This window comes from Camelus bactrianus, chromosome 6, assembly GCF_048773025.1.
Source record: "Camelus bactrianus isolate YW-2024 breed Bactrian camel chromosome 6, ASM4877302v1, whole genome shotgun sequence".
NCBI classification, from domain to species: Eukaryota; Metazoa; Chordata; class Mammalia; order Artiodactyla; family Camelidae; genus Camelus; species Camelus bactrianus.
The window spans coordinates 25,409,010-25,422,972 of NC_133544.1; the positions used below are offsets into that span (position 1 = coordinate 25,409,010).

Sequence of the window (13,963 nt, forward strand, 5' to 3'; positions counted from 1 at the left end):
ACATATACTTCTCAGTCCTCACCTCACTGGCCCATTGTGTGGGATTTGGCATGATTTAGTAACTTTTCTTCTTTAAAAATGTTTCCTCCCTTGGCTCCCCACCACCCTCACTGTTTTTCTTTCTCCAGTAGCTCCTTCTCATTGTTACCCTCTTAAATTTTTTTTTCAGGGTCCTAGATTTGCCTTCTTTTCTGTTTATGCTCCAGACTACTCTTGAATCAAAGAATCCATGCCCATTGTTTTATATATTTCCTGAATGCTGATAAGGACTAAAACTACGTATTTCACACCAAATATCTCTAGAATCCTGGATTCCTGTTTCTAATTCTCTAAAGGACACATCCACCTAAACGTCCCTGTGAAACCTCAACATCAACAGGCACAAACTAGACCTACCATCCTCCTCCAGCCCTGTTCTTCCTGCGTGCACTATCTTAGTCAATGACACCACCTAATTTCCCAAACAAGAAACTTCTGAGTCATCGTACAATCTCTCTCTATACATTCAGTTGATCACCAAACTACACCAATTCTCCAAAATAATAAAACAAAGTTTCTTTCCATTTTAGTATGACTGAATTAATGATTCCTCACCCCCAGTTTTCTTTTTTTTTTTTTAAGCATGAGCAGAGTTCAGAAAAAGATAAAAGGATACCTGCTCTTGTTAGGTTAAGAAGAATAAAAGAAGTGCTATCACTTGGCTGTAGATCTTGCAACAAGCTAGGAGACTCTGGAGTGGACAGAAACTCCGGGGACTTCTGTACAGTCTGTGCCCTTGTCTCCTCTCCGTCTGGGCCCACATTCACCTGAAGGCTTCTCAACACAGCCGAGGAAGGGACCTCCTTGGAGGAGTTAGTATGATTCGGAGAATCATCTAGTAAAGGGAAAATACCACAGCTTTATGTAGCACCTATCCCCAAGGAGTTCACCTTTTGATACATAGCACCTAATATCCTTGTAACATCCCTTAGTATCTAATACCCTCATAGAAGCAGACAGTATTTTTTACAAATACAAAATCTGCCTCAGAAAAGAAGAGTTGAAGCGAGCTAAAGCTTCAAAGAGAGTCAACCAAAATGTGAAGGGCAGACTCCTTTGACACTTGGCAGTAACCAAGGACGAACCATCCACATTTGGGCATTATAGACCTCTGTCCTTCTAAGGCAAAAATCAGTATCTTTCCCTTGAAAAATATAGTTATACAATGAATATTAACTCAAGAATAGGTTCTAAATTTTAAATTATTTTTCTTGGGGAAAAAATGCCTTCCTTTAATTTTTATAACATGTATGTGACATTTCTGGTGAGTCATTAGGAAAAAAAATCATAGCCTGGGAAATAACTGGAATTTTATAGAATCATCATTATGTTTCATTATTCACTATTTCAGTTCTGGGTTTACATTGGATATAAAGAAATAATTCAGAAGCCTTGCTCTCAAGAACTTTATTCTAAGGGAGGGGATGAATTACCAAAGGTTTTAGTTGGAATATAATATTGAATTGCACTACAGTGCTGAAGCATCCAATATTTTCAGGGGTCTTATTCATCTTCATAAAAGGCAGGTTATGTTTTTTTTCTTCTTTTAAGGAGAAAACAAGTTAAGATTATAGGAATAAAGTAGAAGCCTAGGGATGGTACTGCCATTCCAAAGTCTAATGAAGTTGTACAACAATGTAGATGTACTTAATGCCATAGAACTCATTAAATGATATATTTAACCGGTTACATACATTTTACCACACACACACACACAAAATGTTCTCAAAGAAAGTTCAGGCAGCACTGTTTGTTAAATACCACACTGGAAAACACACATTCATCATCAGTGGCATGGATAAAGAAGTTGTGGTACACTCATATAACAGAATGCTATACATACAGCAATGAAACCAAACCACAGCTACACACAACAAGAATGAATCTAATAAAAAGGAAAAGAAGAAAGGTACCACATACATTCAAATGATTCCATTCATCTAAAGTCCAGTTAAAATTAAACTGTACTACTTAGACTTGGGTGGCTAAACTTGGAAAATAAAGAAATAATTGTCAAAAAATTGAAGACAATGTTAACTTATGGAAGAACAGAAGTTGTCCTTATCAGAAACCCATGGAGGGCCTAGGAACCAGCAATGTTCTATCTCGATTGGTTAGTGGATATCTCCTTTATAATAATTCTTCAAAATGTATACTCACATGGTTTTGTACTTTTCTCTATCTATCATATATCCCAACTAAAAAGAAAACTTGCAGGCCATGCAGGAAATGATACACACATATCTAGGAAGGAGGGGAATGAAGTCAGCTATATGAAGATACGTTTCTGTTTGTAATACATGCTTCATGAGTTGGGAGGGGAGTACATGGGGTTTAATTTACTATTGCCTATAACTGGTTGTTTAAAATATTTTAAATCAAAATTAAAACTAAAAGAAGATAATGTAGAAAAGAAGATGGATTCTTTTGTTTCTGTTTTCACTTCCTTTACTATTAATAAAATATTTATTCAATAAATTAAAATAGGAAAAGAAAATTCAGGGGAAAAAACACCTACTGAAGATCAAAATTTATCAGCACATGGGAATTTTCACATATGGAAAATCCATGAGCATTTGGAAAAACTCCCAATATACCAATAGAAAAATGGGAGTTAAGAGATGGAAGATGTCAGAAAGTCAGGAGATAGGTAAAGAAACCTTAAATCTATATTGGTTGGTTGAGTATATCTACCCTTAAGTCACTTCAAAAACCAATGAAAAAAGACCACCACTAGAAGACAGTAACCAGAAAACTTTATAACAAACAAGTTGTCACCAACAGGTGACCCTCCCCTGATTTAACATTGATAATCTAAATTTTAAATATTTCAATTTCCAGAAAATAAAGAATTCACTGCATCTAAAAATAATGTTCTCCTTGCTAATAGTCAAGCGATAGGATCTCCTTCTTACCATCCAAAGCTCATCTCACTACCCATGCTTGGCACTCTACTTCCTCTTAGCTCTCCTGGACCCTCCTCTGCTATTATCTACTCTTTTTGTTTGCAGCTTCTCTTAGCATAAAACAACTCTCTAATTTTTCAGATCTTATAAAAGAACTCTTTCACCTACTTTATGTCCTTCTCTTTTACCTTCTTCATAGTAAGAGAGCCTTTAGAAAGTATAATTAGTTACTTCCTCAACTATACTCACCTTGCACTGATATCTCAACCCACTGTAGCCTGGCTTCCCACTCCCTCTCCAAGAACAGGTCCTGCACAGGTCAACAATGACCTTGGTGACCCATCTCACTAGGACAGTCAGTATCTCATTGTGCCTTGTAGAAGCATCTATCACACAGACTATTCCCTTGGGTCCCTTGCCTGCACTCTATGACAGTATTCCTCCTGTTCCTCTATCCTTTCCTCCTTCCCTCCTTCACAGGCTCTCCTGCCTTACCCTGTACCCTGAATGGGGAGTTCCATGGAGTTCTGTCTTGGCCTCCTTTTCTTCTCACTCTCTACATGTGTTTATATCCATTCCTAAGCATTTCTGAGTCCCATGGTTGCTCTTTCTCCATTATTCCTAATTTTTGATTTCCACCAGTCAGTTATAAAAAGTCAGTTACCCCATTCCACCAGTACTATAGAGTAGGCTAAACTCTTAAGACTTGTTTATCTTATCTCTGGTGATCTTAATTTTTACCTGGTAACATTAGCCGACTGCATTCTGAAGCCTCAGTCACAGGAAGAAGGGACAAGCAAGTAATGTCTTTAGCTTCTGATTCTACTAGCCCCTGTCCCAATGGGATGGATGTATTCTGAACAAACTGTACCAGGAGCTAGAGAGAAAGGGGCGGGGTGTGTGTGGAGACAATAAATAATACAGTAGTTAGGAATGAATCTATACTTCTGAATTTACCAAAGATGGTGATGTAATTAAGTCTTGACTGCTCACTAGTCTCAGTCTTATTCACAGAAAAACTAGATTAAGTATAAAATAGTATTTTATATTATTTTTATCAAGTGCTCTGTTCTAGATTTTAAAATTAGTTATATAATTAACTTCTATCACCTTCCATAAAACAGAGAAACAATTTAAAAAATCATATTTTTAAATGGTGGCTATTACAAATTCAACTACATTGTACTGGTTACATTTTACAAAGCACTATTCCATGTATTGGCTTTTGTAATCCTCACTGTAACTCAGTAAGACTGAACATGTGTTTTAAAGATAAGGAATCAATTTGAAGACACTAAATGATTAGTCTAAGGTCACATCACTAGTTACAATCAGTGTTGGTCTTCAAACTTAAGTAACATGATTCCAAATCCAGTGATCTTTCCACTAAGCGACACAGATGTTCTAAAATTAAAGTGAGAAAAATGAATAAAAAGTTAAAATGTGTAAATACTCTCACCACATTTAGAAAGAAAACTTTCATATATATACAAAATTAATTAAAAAAGCAGTTTATGGTAGTTAATATTTATATATGTATACACACATATGCCATATATAAAATAAAACTTCATCATTATATGATTATTTAAATGTATAATAAGCTAGATTTATTTAGATAACAAATATAAAAAGCCATAAAAGGTAAAAACTGAACCTTAAAATCTCTGAGAAAGTACTTAGTAATAAAGAAAACAATAATCTTGTAGTTACAACCAAAACCATATGACCCACAAAACCTAAAATATTTACTATCTGACTCATTACAGAAAAAGTTTGCTGATTTCTGAACTAAGAACAAACTCTGGAGTAAATAGGCCACCAAAAGAAAAGAAAACAAGATGCCTGGGCTCACCTCTGGTTTGGATTCTAACTCATCTGATAACATTGATTCAGCTTCCAAATCCTGTAGCTGTTCAGGGGACAGGTTAAAAATTTAATTCAGAGTCAGTGACACCCTCTTTCATATTCTTTCATATTCCTCTAGGAAGTGCTATGCTTTTCCCGAAAGATGCCGGGCTGAGTGGATAATCAATTTAGCCTAAAAAAGGAAAAAAGAGAGAATTAAAGCAATAGGAAAATGTAGCTAAATAAACAAAGGTACTTCTTTACATATCCAAAAATCACACCAAGAAAGCAAATGAAAAATTCAGCCCCAAACACCTGTTTTAAAATAGAAAAAGCCCAATACATACCAACACCCACAAAAAGTTGTACTTTGATGTAGAATTTCTACTTCTAACAATCTATTCTAAGAAAAGGCCTTAAATATGAAAAAAGCTGTATGCCCAAAGAATTTCATCTTTTCATCTGTGATAAAAAAACAACTGTAAGCAACATATAAGTACACATATGTATTCAACAATTAGAGAATGATTGATTAGATCACAGCATTGTCACTTAAAAAGTTATGAAAACAATGCAACAACAAAAAATACTAATGATGTTCAACTAGAGAAACAAAATACAAAATTATATCCTTGCTGTTATCAAACTAGTTAAGATATGCATAGGAAAGGTAAAAGGAAGTTCACAATAGCTACTGATAGTAGCTATACTGGGTGGTAGGCTGGTGTAACATTTTTCGTTTCTTGATTGCCCAATTTTTTACAAAGGTAGTTATACAGTCAAAATTTGAACAGTGTTTCCCAAAAGTAGTACTCCTGGGACCCTGATGAAGCTATTTTCCCCCCTTAATTTAAATTCTTACTTTCTTAAAGCTTAACTGTTCTTTCAGGATTTTGGCAAGTGAGTCTACTTTATTTTGTACAATTATTGCTAAAATTGGGAGCACTATTATATAAAAAGCATACAGTGTAAAGCGTACTCAAGATGGGATTTTTAAATTAATACCACGGTAGAATGGAAAGTTAGAATCAGATAGACTTTTTAAAAAGGGCATTTAGAAGTATGTGAATAAATGTTTATTGTCCTGTTGGTTCAACCCTCTCCCCTTGCTAGCTTCCAGAAACCCTCATTTTCATCACAAAAAAAAAATTACAAGATATAAATGAAATGCTCATCTAATTTTAAGTTTATCACATAAAATAAAGTATTATAAATCTCTGATTTTTCCTTTCACATTCATTTTTCTTATTCAAGCACTGTAATAGCTCAATGTGGTTTATCCATCCCTCTTTCACAGAAGAAGGAACCAAAGCTCAGTACAATAACTTGCCCAAGTTATTAAGCTGCAGAGCCAGCATTCCCATCCAACAAAGGTTAGCCTGAATAGTGATTATCTCTCTCTAGGTTTGATCTTGAATTATCAGGGTTTTAAATTCCTTTTCCCCAATTCAAGCTCATTTCAAGAAGCCAAGAAATCACCAAATGTTTGTTTAGGTTATCCTTAAGGTTCCTCCAACTTTGAGATTCCAGGACTGTAAAATCTTTAAGAAACTAGACAACTATTTTCTGTCCTTTGTATTTGTTAGGTTTCTTAGAAACTAATGGCGCTGGCTCCATTTCTGTTAGCCTTACCTAATGAAAAATGAACAAAATTAAGTACATGAATTTGTGCATGGAACAAGGGGGAAAATAGATACACTAGATTTTAGACATTTTTGCAAAGCTGTAAGAAAAATTTAGAGACGGGAACTGCCATCTCTTTTATAGTTTAAGAGCCACCTCTAGATCACTATTTCTCAAAAGTTCATGGTTATCTATGATATCTTTTTATTTTAGTGTTTTCATTTCACTTTTAAAAAATTAACACATGCATCTTATGAAACAAATGGGTATCCATATAACAACTTAGTTCTGCCATACAATTTTGGTGCCCAGTTTGTGGTTTGTGTATGTGTGCTGCATGAACAAAAAAGAGACTGGTGGGATGCAGAAAAGGTAGGATGACCTCAAAAGAATCTATATTGGAGCACTCAGTACCATATCAAGTGTACTAGGTGGATCTTATCTTTAACACAGCAACTTGCTATACGTACATCGCTGGAAGTGTGATTTTATAGTTGATTAAGAGTTGTAGGGGTTCATTGTAGGAGGGGTTCATTGTAGGATTGCCTAGCTTTATATTTGAGTATATTTAGAGTAATTACAATAAAAATAATTTGCCAGAGTTGGAGTAGGGGTGTCCAATGCAATGTTTTTCCTTCAAATGCAATTTACATGACACTACAGCGAAAGGTACTGTTCTTACTCAAAGAAAAGCTGTTTTCAAGATAATTATAGATCTCAGAGGAAATTTCTTCCCAGGTTTTCTTATGCTATTAATTGAGATAAGAGATTAGAGACACAATACAGAAAAGTCACCTATATCACCCAAAGTCCTTTAATGCAGACAGTAATACTTGTTCATTTTTATTTTGTATCTTTAGCTGGTGGACAGGCAAAATTTATATCCTTATTTCCTTTTAAATAGAAAAAGTACTAATTTAGCTCCATAAAGAATAAAAGAGAAAATGATATTTAACTATCAGCAACAAAGGTCAAGCCAATCAAATCATATTTTACACAAATCATAAAAATGGAATCTTGGCTCTAGATAGAGTTCATAACAAAACAAACTGATATCAGAAAACTAAGAATTGGTCTAGTAACATTTTTCCTCACTGTTCAGACCCTTTTCTTCCTCTTCCCTCGGCAAAAACTGAATTTTACTGTGTGCATGGTTCCCTGTGGCCATCAAAGCATATTAGACTGCTTAAAGAAAACAATCTTGGTCCAGCAAATATTGTATTTTTTAGAAATCCACTGATGCTGACACTGTTATTATTGAATATATGATCCCACAGTCAGTCTACAGGTTAAAAAGAATGCAGGCAACACAAACCTTTGCATGAACCAAAGCAAAGAACACAAGAAGCCCTGAAAAGTTCTGGGAATAAGTAATGAGAGAACTCATAACAATAGCAAAGCAGATTTAGGACAACAGTGATCTCTGTGATCAGGACCATCCTGAGAACAACACTCCTTTAGTTCTTAGCCAAATAAACAAACCCTGTGAACTGAAGTTTGATAAACTATTCTTTTTCTACAGTACACTCAACATCATCCAGCAAATTATGCATTAACACTAAGTGGGCTGAACAAGTCAAATAAAGAAGCTGAGCTATATTTGAAACAACAACAATCCCAAGGTCTCTAAAGCAGGAATCTAAATTCTGCCTCTGATTTGTTGGTTGAGACCTGGGCAAGCTACTCATCTTGTTGGCCCTGGGAAACTCATCTGAAATACAGAAATGAAATAAATCTACCCTAAGATTATTTATATATCAGTCAATAGAAATAATTACAAAATTCTTCATAAACAAAGTTCTGCCTAAGTGCCTAAGAAACTAGTAAATCTATCAAACACTTAGTACACTATGAAAAGTTAAGATCTCTGCTTTTTGTTACTAAGTCCAAATTTCCTACAGAGCAGTGGTTTTCAAACTTTTTTGATGGCAACCCACAGTAACATAACATACATTTTCCATCATAACCCAGAGAATGTAATGCACAGAGATGCACACAAACAACATATTTTCATAAAACAGAACAGTAACTTATGCTAATCTTACGCACTCTGAATTCTTTTTTAAATAAGATCCACTAAACTGATCTCAAAGGCTATTAACAGGTTATGGCCCATAGACTGAAAACCACTATGAAGTATCTTTAAATGTCTAAAATAATGCATGTTTAACACAGAATCAGCCATTAAATATAAAGCCATAGATATAAACCTGCTATAAATATATATTACAATCAGCAGTTATCATTGATAGAAATCTTGGTGAAGCTGAGATTACTTGAATCTTGTCCTGAAGCCCTTCCTTGAGATCTGCAGAGTAAAATATTACACACTAGGCACCTACTAGCAAAGAAAGGCAAAGTAATCTCTAATAATTAACCAGACTTTGGTTCCACACCACCATATAGAACTCTCACATACTACACAGGAATTAGCAGTAACACCATTTCCCTAGAGTAGATAAGGCCTAAAATCAATGCAGGCTACATAGAGAAATACTGGGAGGAAAAACCAATCCAAAGTAAACAAACAATAGGGGAACAGAGCTGATACAGGTCTCTTGCCCTAGTCCTAACTACACCAAAGGGAGTACATTCCAAACAGAAAGATACCATGGGCCATCTCATGAAAGAGAACATCAATCACTGTGTCAACCTCTGAAAAGCAATGTGATACCACCCTAGAATACAAAGCCCAGAATACCAGGATTGCTTTTACTTGAGGGAGGTAGAAAGTGCCTTGACCTTGACACAGTTTTGGAAAGAAGGTGAAGTGGGGAGGGAGGTTGAGAAAAAAGAGGGAAGAAATTGCAAAACATTGTGCTCCTCCAATTGGTCACTATTCACAAAGGTTAAAATAAAGCACATAATCTCAACTGAGAGGACTAGTTTCTCTGACTGTGGGCCCATCTGCTTCTTAGCTCTCGCCACCTCTGCCTGTGGCTGATCACAGATACAGACCCAAACAATACTCAATAATGCTTAAAAAACAAAAACAAAAATTCCACTAATGTTAGTGAATTACAAAGACCAAAAAATTAAAATTTTTAAAAGAGCAGGTTTAAGTTTTGGTATAAAATGGTAGTACAAGGGACAGAAAAGCCAAGTAACTTTTCATATCATATCATACCTAGCATATGATAAAGCATGAGAGTTGATTAAATTCTAATGATAAAGTGGTAACAGATATCAATGAAATTTGGAATACAGAACTGTGAAGCCAGAATCTCAGAAACCGTAGCATTCATCCTGGCCCTTCCCTCTTCTCTTCCCAGGATTGTCTAGGGTGCTCCATTCCCACAGCCTCCTTTTATTAGTTACCTCTCCATTTCTCTGCAATTCTTCAGAGACAAATTTGAAGCCACTGATCTTCATGTTGCCAAATCCAATGGATACTTTGCTGTCCTCATCTTACTTGACTTTTGCAGGGACAACTACTGTTTTTGATTGTCCCACATTCATTCCCCCTGCTTGGGTGACAGGATCCACAATTTGGGGATCTAACACTCCCCCCCGAATACATTCTTGGTGGGACTGTAGATTAAGGTGTTCTTTCCTACCCTGACCAACTGTTGGAAACTCAACTCATAATGAACAAATCAGATACTCTTCCTCAGAATGTGAATTCGAAAAGAAGTACTAAGGTGAAAACTGCTGTAGCAGCCCATTCACTCCAGTACTGCAGTTAGCAGCCTCCCTCTGGGGCTGCTCCGATTCCTGTCTTCTATGAAGCCAGCGCCTTCAGCATTTCCTTGGATTCTGTAAGCTGCTCACATCCCTGTAATAAATTCGTCTTCTCAAGTAAACTGGTCACTTGTAACCAGAATCATAACTGGTATTTTCCCTTAGAAGCACTGACTCATTTCTCAAACATTTTACTTACTCTCTTTGCTTCCAAGATAAATGTTCCTTATTTTAATCCTACCTCATTGGCCATTCCTCCAGTCTCCTTTGGTATCTTCTATATTCCTTTCCACTCACCCTCTAAATATTAATGTTCCTCAGTATAGTTTGCAGGTCCTCTCCTCTTGCTGTATTCTCTTCCTAGTGTGAACTCATGGCTTTAAATGATACTGTCTCCAAAATTTTTATCTATAGCCCAGATATCTCCTCTGAGCTGTAGATTTGTTATATATATAATTGCTTATTTGACATCTCTAATTTTATTTTCCTATCTAATTTTTTGATATCTCAAATTTAACATGTTCAAAATGAATTCCCTCCCAAGCCTCTTTCCCATCTTTCCCTGCCAGCCCCTCTCACTACAACCTATTACTCAAGGGAGGACCACCATTCACCCATTTATGAGTCATTCTTACTCCTTTCTTTCCTTTGCTCCCAGTATCCAGTCCAGCTGCAAGTCTTATAGATTCATCTTCAGAAGAGATTGCAAATCCACCTATTTCTATCTCTACTGCCACTACCCTACTCCAGGCCACCATCACCTCTTACCTTAAAGTACTGTTACTGCCTCCTAACTTGTCTCCCTGCTTCTGCTCTTTACCTCCCTCCATTCTATTCTCTTCACAGCAGCAAAGATCATCCTAAAATGTGAATCCTATTATATCACTCTCCTGCTTAAAACTCTTCATGTGGCTTCCCAATGTATTTAGAAAAATCTAAACTCCTTATCCTGGCCTACAAGAACATACGCAATCCATTCTTGCCTCTCCAAAAACAGTCCAGAGTTGTTCTCCCTTACTTGCTCACTAAGTTCCAGCTAGATGAATATCCCTTAGTTACTTGAACATACTGAGCTCTTTCTTATGTCAGGGATTTGCATGCATATTTCCTCTACCGAGGAAGGCTTTCTTTTCCACTGGTTAGCTCTTTTTTATCCTTCAGGGCTCTGTTTAACTATTAACTCATATAGAAAGGCTTTGCCCAGTCACCTTATCCAAGGAAGGTTCCCCATACTCTCACTTTTATTTTCTATCTCTACTATCTCCATTATAGCACTTATCACAATTTCTAATTCTTCTGTTTTTATATAATATTAACTTTTTGTCTGGCTACCCCCTAAATTGCAAGCTCCATAAACAAGGCCAAGAAGTAGTCTACCTTGTTCACTACTGTCCCTCCCAGAAGAACCTGGCAAAGTACTGTATGTAATTCATAAGGAACTTGGTTCTCCAAGAGTCTCTTCTGTTACTGTGAAGCTCTGAGATTGTCTATACTATGAGCTTAAAGAGCTTTTATACAAGATTCCCTGTAAGCAGCCAGTAGGCACTCGATAAATATTTGTATGATGAATGAATGGCACTGCAAATTTTTGTCTCTATTCCTGACCTCTCTTCTGAACTCCAAACTTTCATTTCTAACTGCATGTTAGGTATCTCCATGTGGATATCCATCTCAAATTTAACAATGTCCAAAATCCAGATTGTTATCTCCCCTACCAAACCTGTTCTCCTTCCTGTATTATCCATTTCAATTATTGCCCAATTTTCCTTTCACTCAGCTGCAAATTCTAGGTCTTAAACAATCTCTTTTGTCCTCCATATTTAAATAATCCTAGTAGATTCCCCCAAGTTTATTCTTACCATAATGTCCTGTTTAGGTTTTTCATTATCTTTCAACCATTAAAGTTGCCTTCTAATTGCCACACTACCCTTAAAATTCTCCTTTCCAATCCATCTTATATGCAGTCATTCGAGTTATGTTTCCAAAACACAGAAATGCTTATGTCACTTCCCTTACTCAAAGTTCAGTGCCTCAGAGCAACAGTCAAATCCCTCAGCATGGCATCTCAAATATTCAACAGTATGTCCTCAAACACTGTCCCTGTTGCAGCATTCACTATATTCTTCCATGAACCCTTCACTCCACACTGGATTGGCTACTAAATGAACGCTCCAATCTATTTCAGCGCTCAAGGCCTTTGCTTGGAGTAGCTCTTCAATCAGTAATACCGCCCCCCAAGTCCAGCTGTCATCTTTTGAAATATTTTCCAGCCTTTAAAATCCAATTCAAATGCCATCCTCGATGAAGACTCTGATCCCTTCCCTCCAGTCAGAATAAATCTTTCCTTCCCTAGTGTTCTCACAACACAGTTTAACCTTTCTTTAACAGTTATTTCATCCTGCCTTGGGTGTTGGTTGTCTACCTGCACAGTCTTACTGATTAAGGTTCGTTGAATTTATTCATCCTTCTCCCATTAACTCAGCATGATGCTTTTGCATAAACTAAGTATTCAGGAAATATTTGCCCAAAATAGGTAAGCCCCTTCATTTACAGAGGAAGACAAACAAAGCTAGAGATTAAGTAACTTACCAGAAATTAGACATCTACTTACATGCAAAAAAATCAGAACCTAAATCTGACTGCTAGTTTGCTGACTTGACTTTGTCCTGCGTGAAGATAACACAAAGTGTAATTTCTCATTCCCTAACGACAACAAAATACCCCTAGTTTTATTTCAAAATGTTTTTTTATTCTCTTTGTAAATGTTGCATTGACCCTTGTGCCAAAGTGAAGAAGTATAAATTCTTAAATTTCAAGTTAATATTTAACTTTCAAATGGTTCCTCAGTGCATTTCACAGCCTCATGAACAAGTGGGGTAAACTTTAATAAACTAATTGTATTCTTTTCTCTGAAGAAACTTTAGAAGATAAATTCAACCCACGAAATGCACACAGGCTGTAAACACTCACAGCCCACACCCTCGCCTTGAAATGACAGGCGAAGGAGAAACCCAGCCCCTCCGAGTCGGCAACCTTCCTTTTTCTAGACGCAGAAAGTGGACGTATGAAAGAAGAGGGTAGATCAGGGCTGAAATGTCCAAGGCAGAATCCTCTTGGCATCCTCGTTCCCCCATGACAAGGGCCTTGGAGGAAAAGGCCCCAAGGTCCGCAGGCAGGCCCCGCTGCGGGTGCAGTCCGGGAGCCCCCACCTGGGACTCGCTGACTCCAGCTTTCTCAGTTCGGTCTTCCCATGCCCCTGCCCCCAAAACCAAGCAAAGGAGCCGAAACATCGGCCGCAAAACTCCGCGAGGGTGACGAGCCCAAACCCAGGGGCTTCAGACCGGCCGCTCCCGGACGCGCCAGATACGGGTGGAGTGCTTCCCCCCCCCCCCCCAGGGTGGGTGGGCGGTTTCCCTGTCCTCTCCGGGGGCGAATTCGGTCCGAGCTCCCGAGGAGCCGACACTGGCTCCCTGCCCTTCGAGGACCACCGAGCCAAGCGGGTGTGGTCTGGTCCACCCACAGAGCTCACCTTCCCGTCCCGGGCAGCCGTCCGTCCGTCTGTCGGTCCCGAATTCCGTCCACACACAGCGTCTTCCGGCTCCCGCCGGAAGCAGCTCGAGCGCGGGACAGGAAGTTTGGCCGCCCCCCCCCCACGCACACACCCACTCGCTCGCCTCCGAGCCGGGCGGCGGTCGCTTCTCGTGGGGATTCAGCCCCAGGGGCCACTAGCCAGCGGGGGCTGGGCTGGTGGCGCAGGGCTTGGCTCCGGGAGGGAAGGAACCGCGGGCTCCCTCCTCCCACTCACTCCCGGCCTTTGGAGCTCCGTGGTCTGCGAAGCCCGAAAAACGGTGTCAGTCAATTCTAGC

The 13,963-nt window shown here is 38.0% G+C and overlaps 1 protein-coding gene across 3 annotated transcripts in view; it reads right to left on the reverse strand.

The window, feature by feature from the left end:
- The window catches only part of ZNF410 (zinc finger protein 410), a 33,344-nt gene extending 19,561 nt beyond the window's left edge, over positions 1-13,783 (reverse strand). For 2 of the 3 annotated variants that reach the window (XR_012507460.1, XM_074365257.1), the window contains exons 1-4: positions 13,627-13,783; positions 4,801-4,986; positions 3,687-3,822; positions 656-874 (exon numbers count right to left, since the gene is read on the reverse strand). Coding sequence is in view for 2 of the 3 variants with exons in the window: in XM_074365257.1 (XP_074221358.1) it covers positions 656-874; positions 3,687-3,822; positions 4,801-4,833 (388 nt within the window). In the remaining variant the exon portion in view is untranslated. The remainder of the gene's footprint in view (positions 1-655; positions 875-3,686; positions 3,823-4,800; positions 4,987-13,626) is intronic. The other variant, XM_074365258.1, reaches the window with a different exon arrangement.
- Between the last annotated feature and the right edge of the window lie 180 nt (positions 13,784-13,963).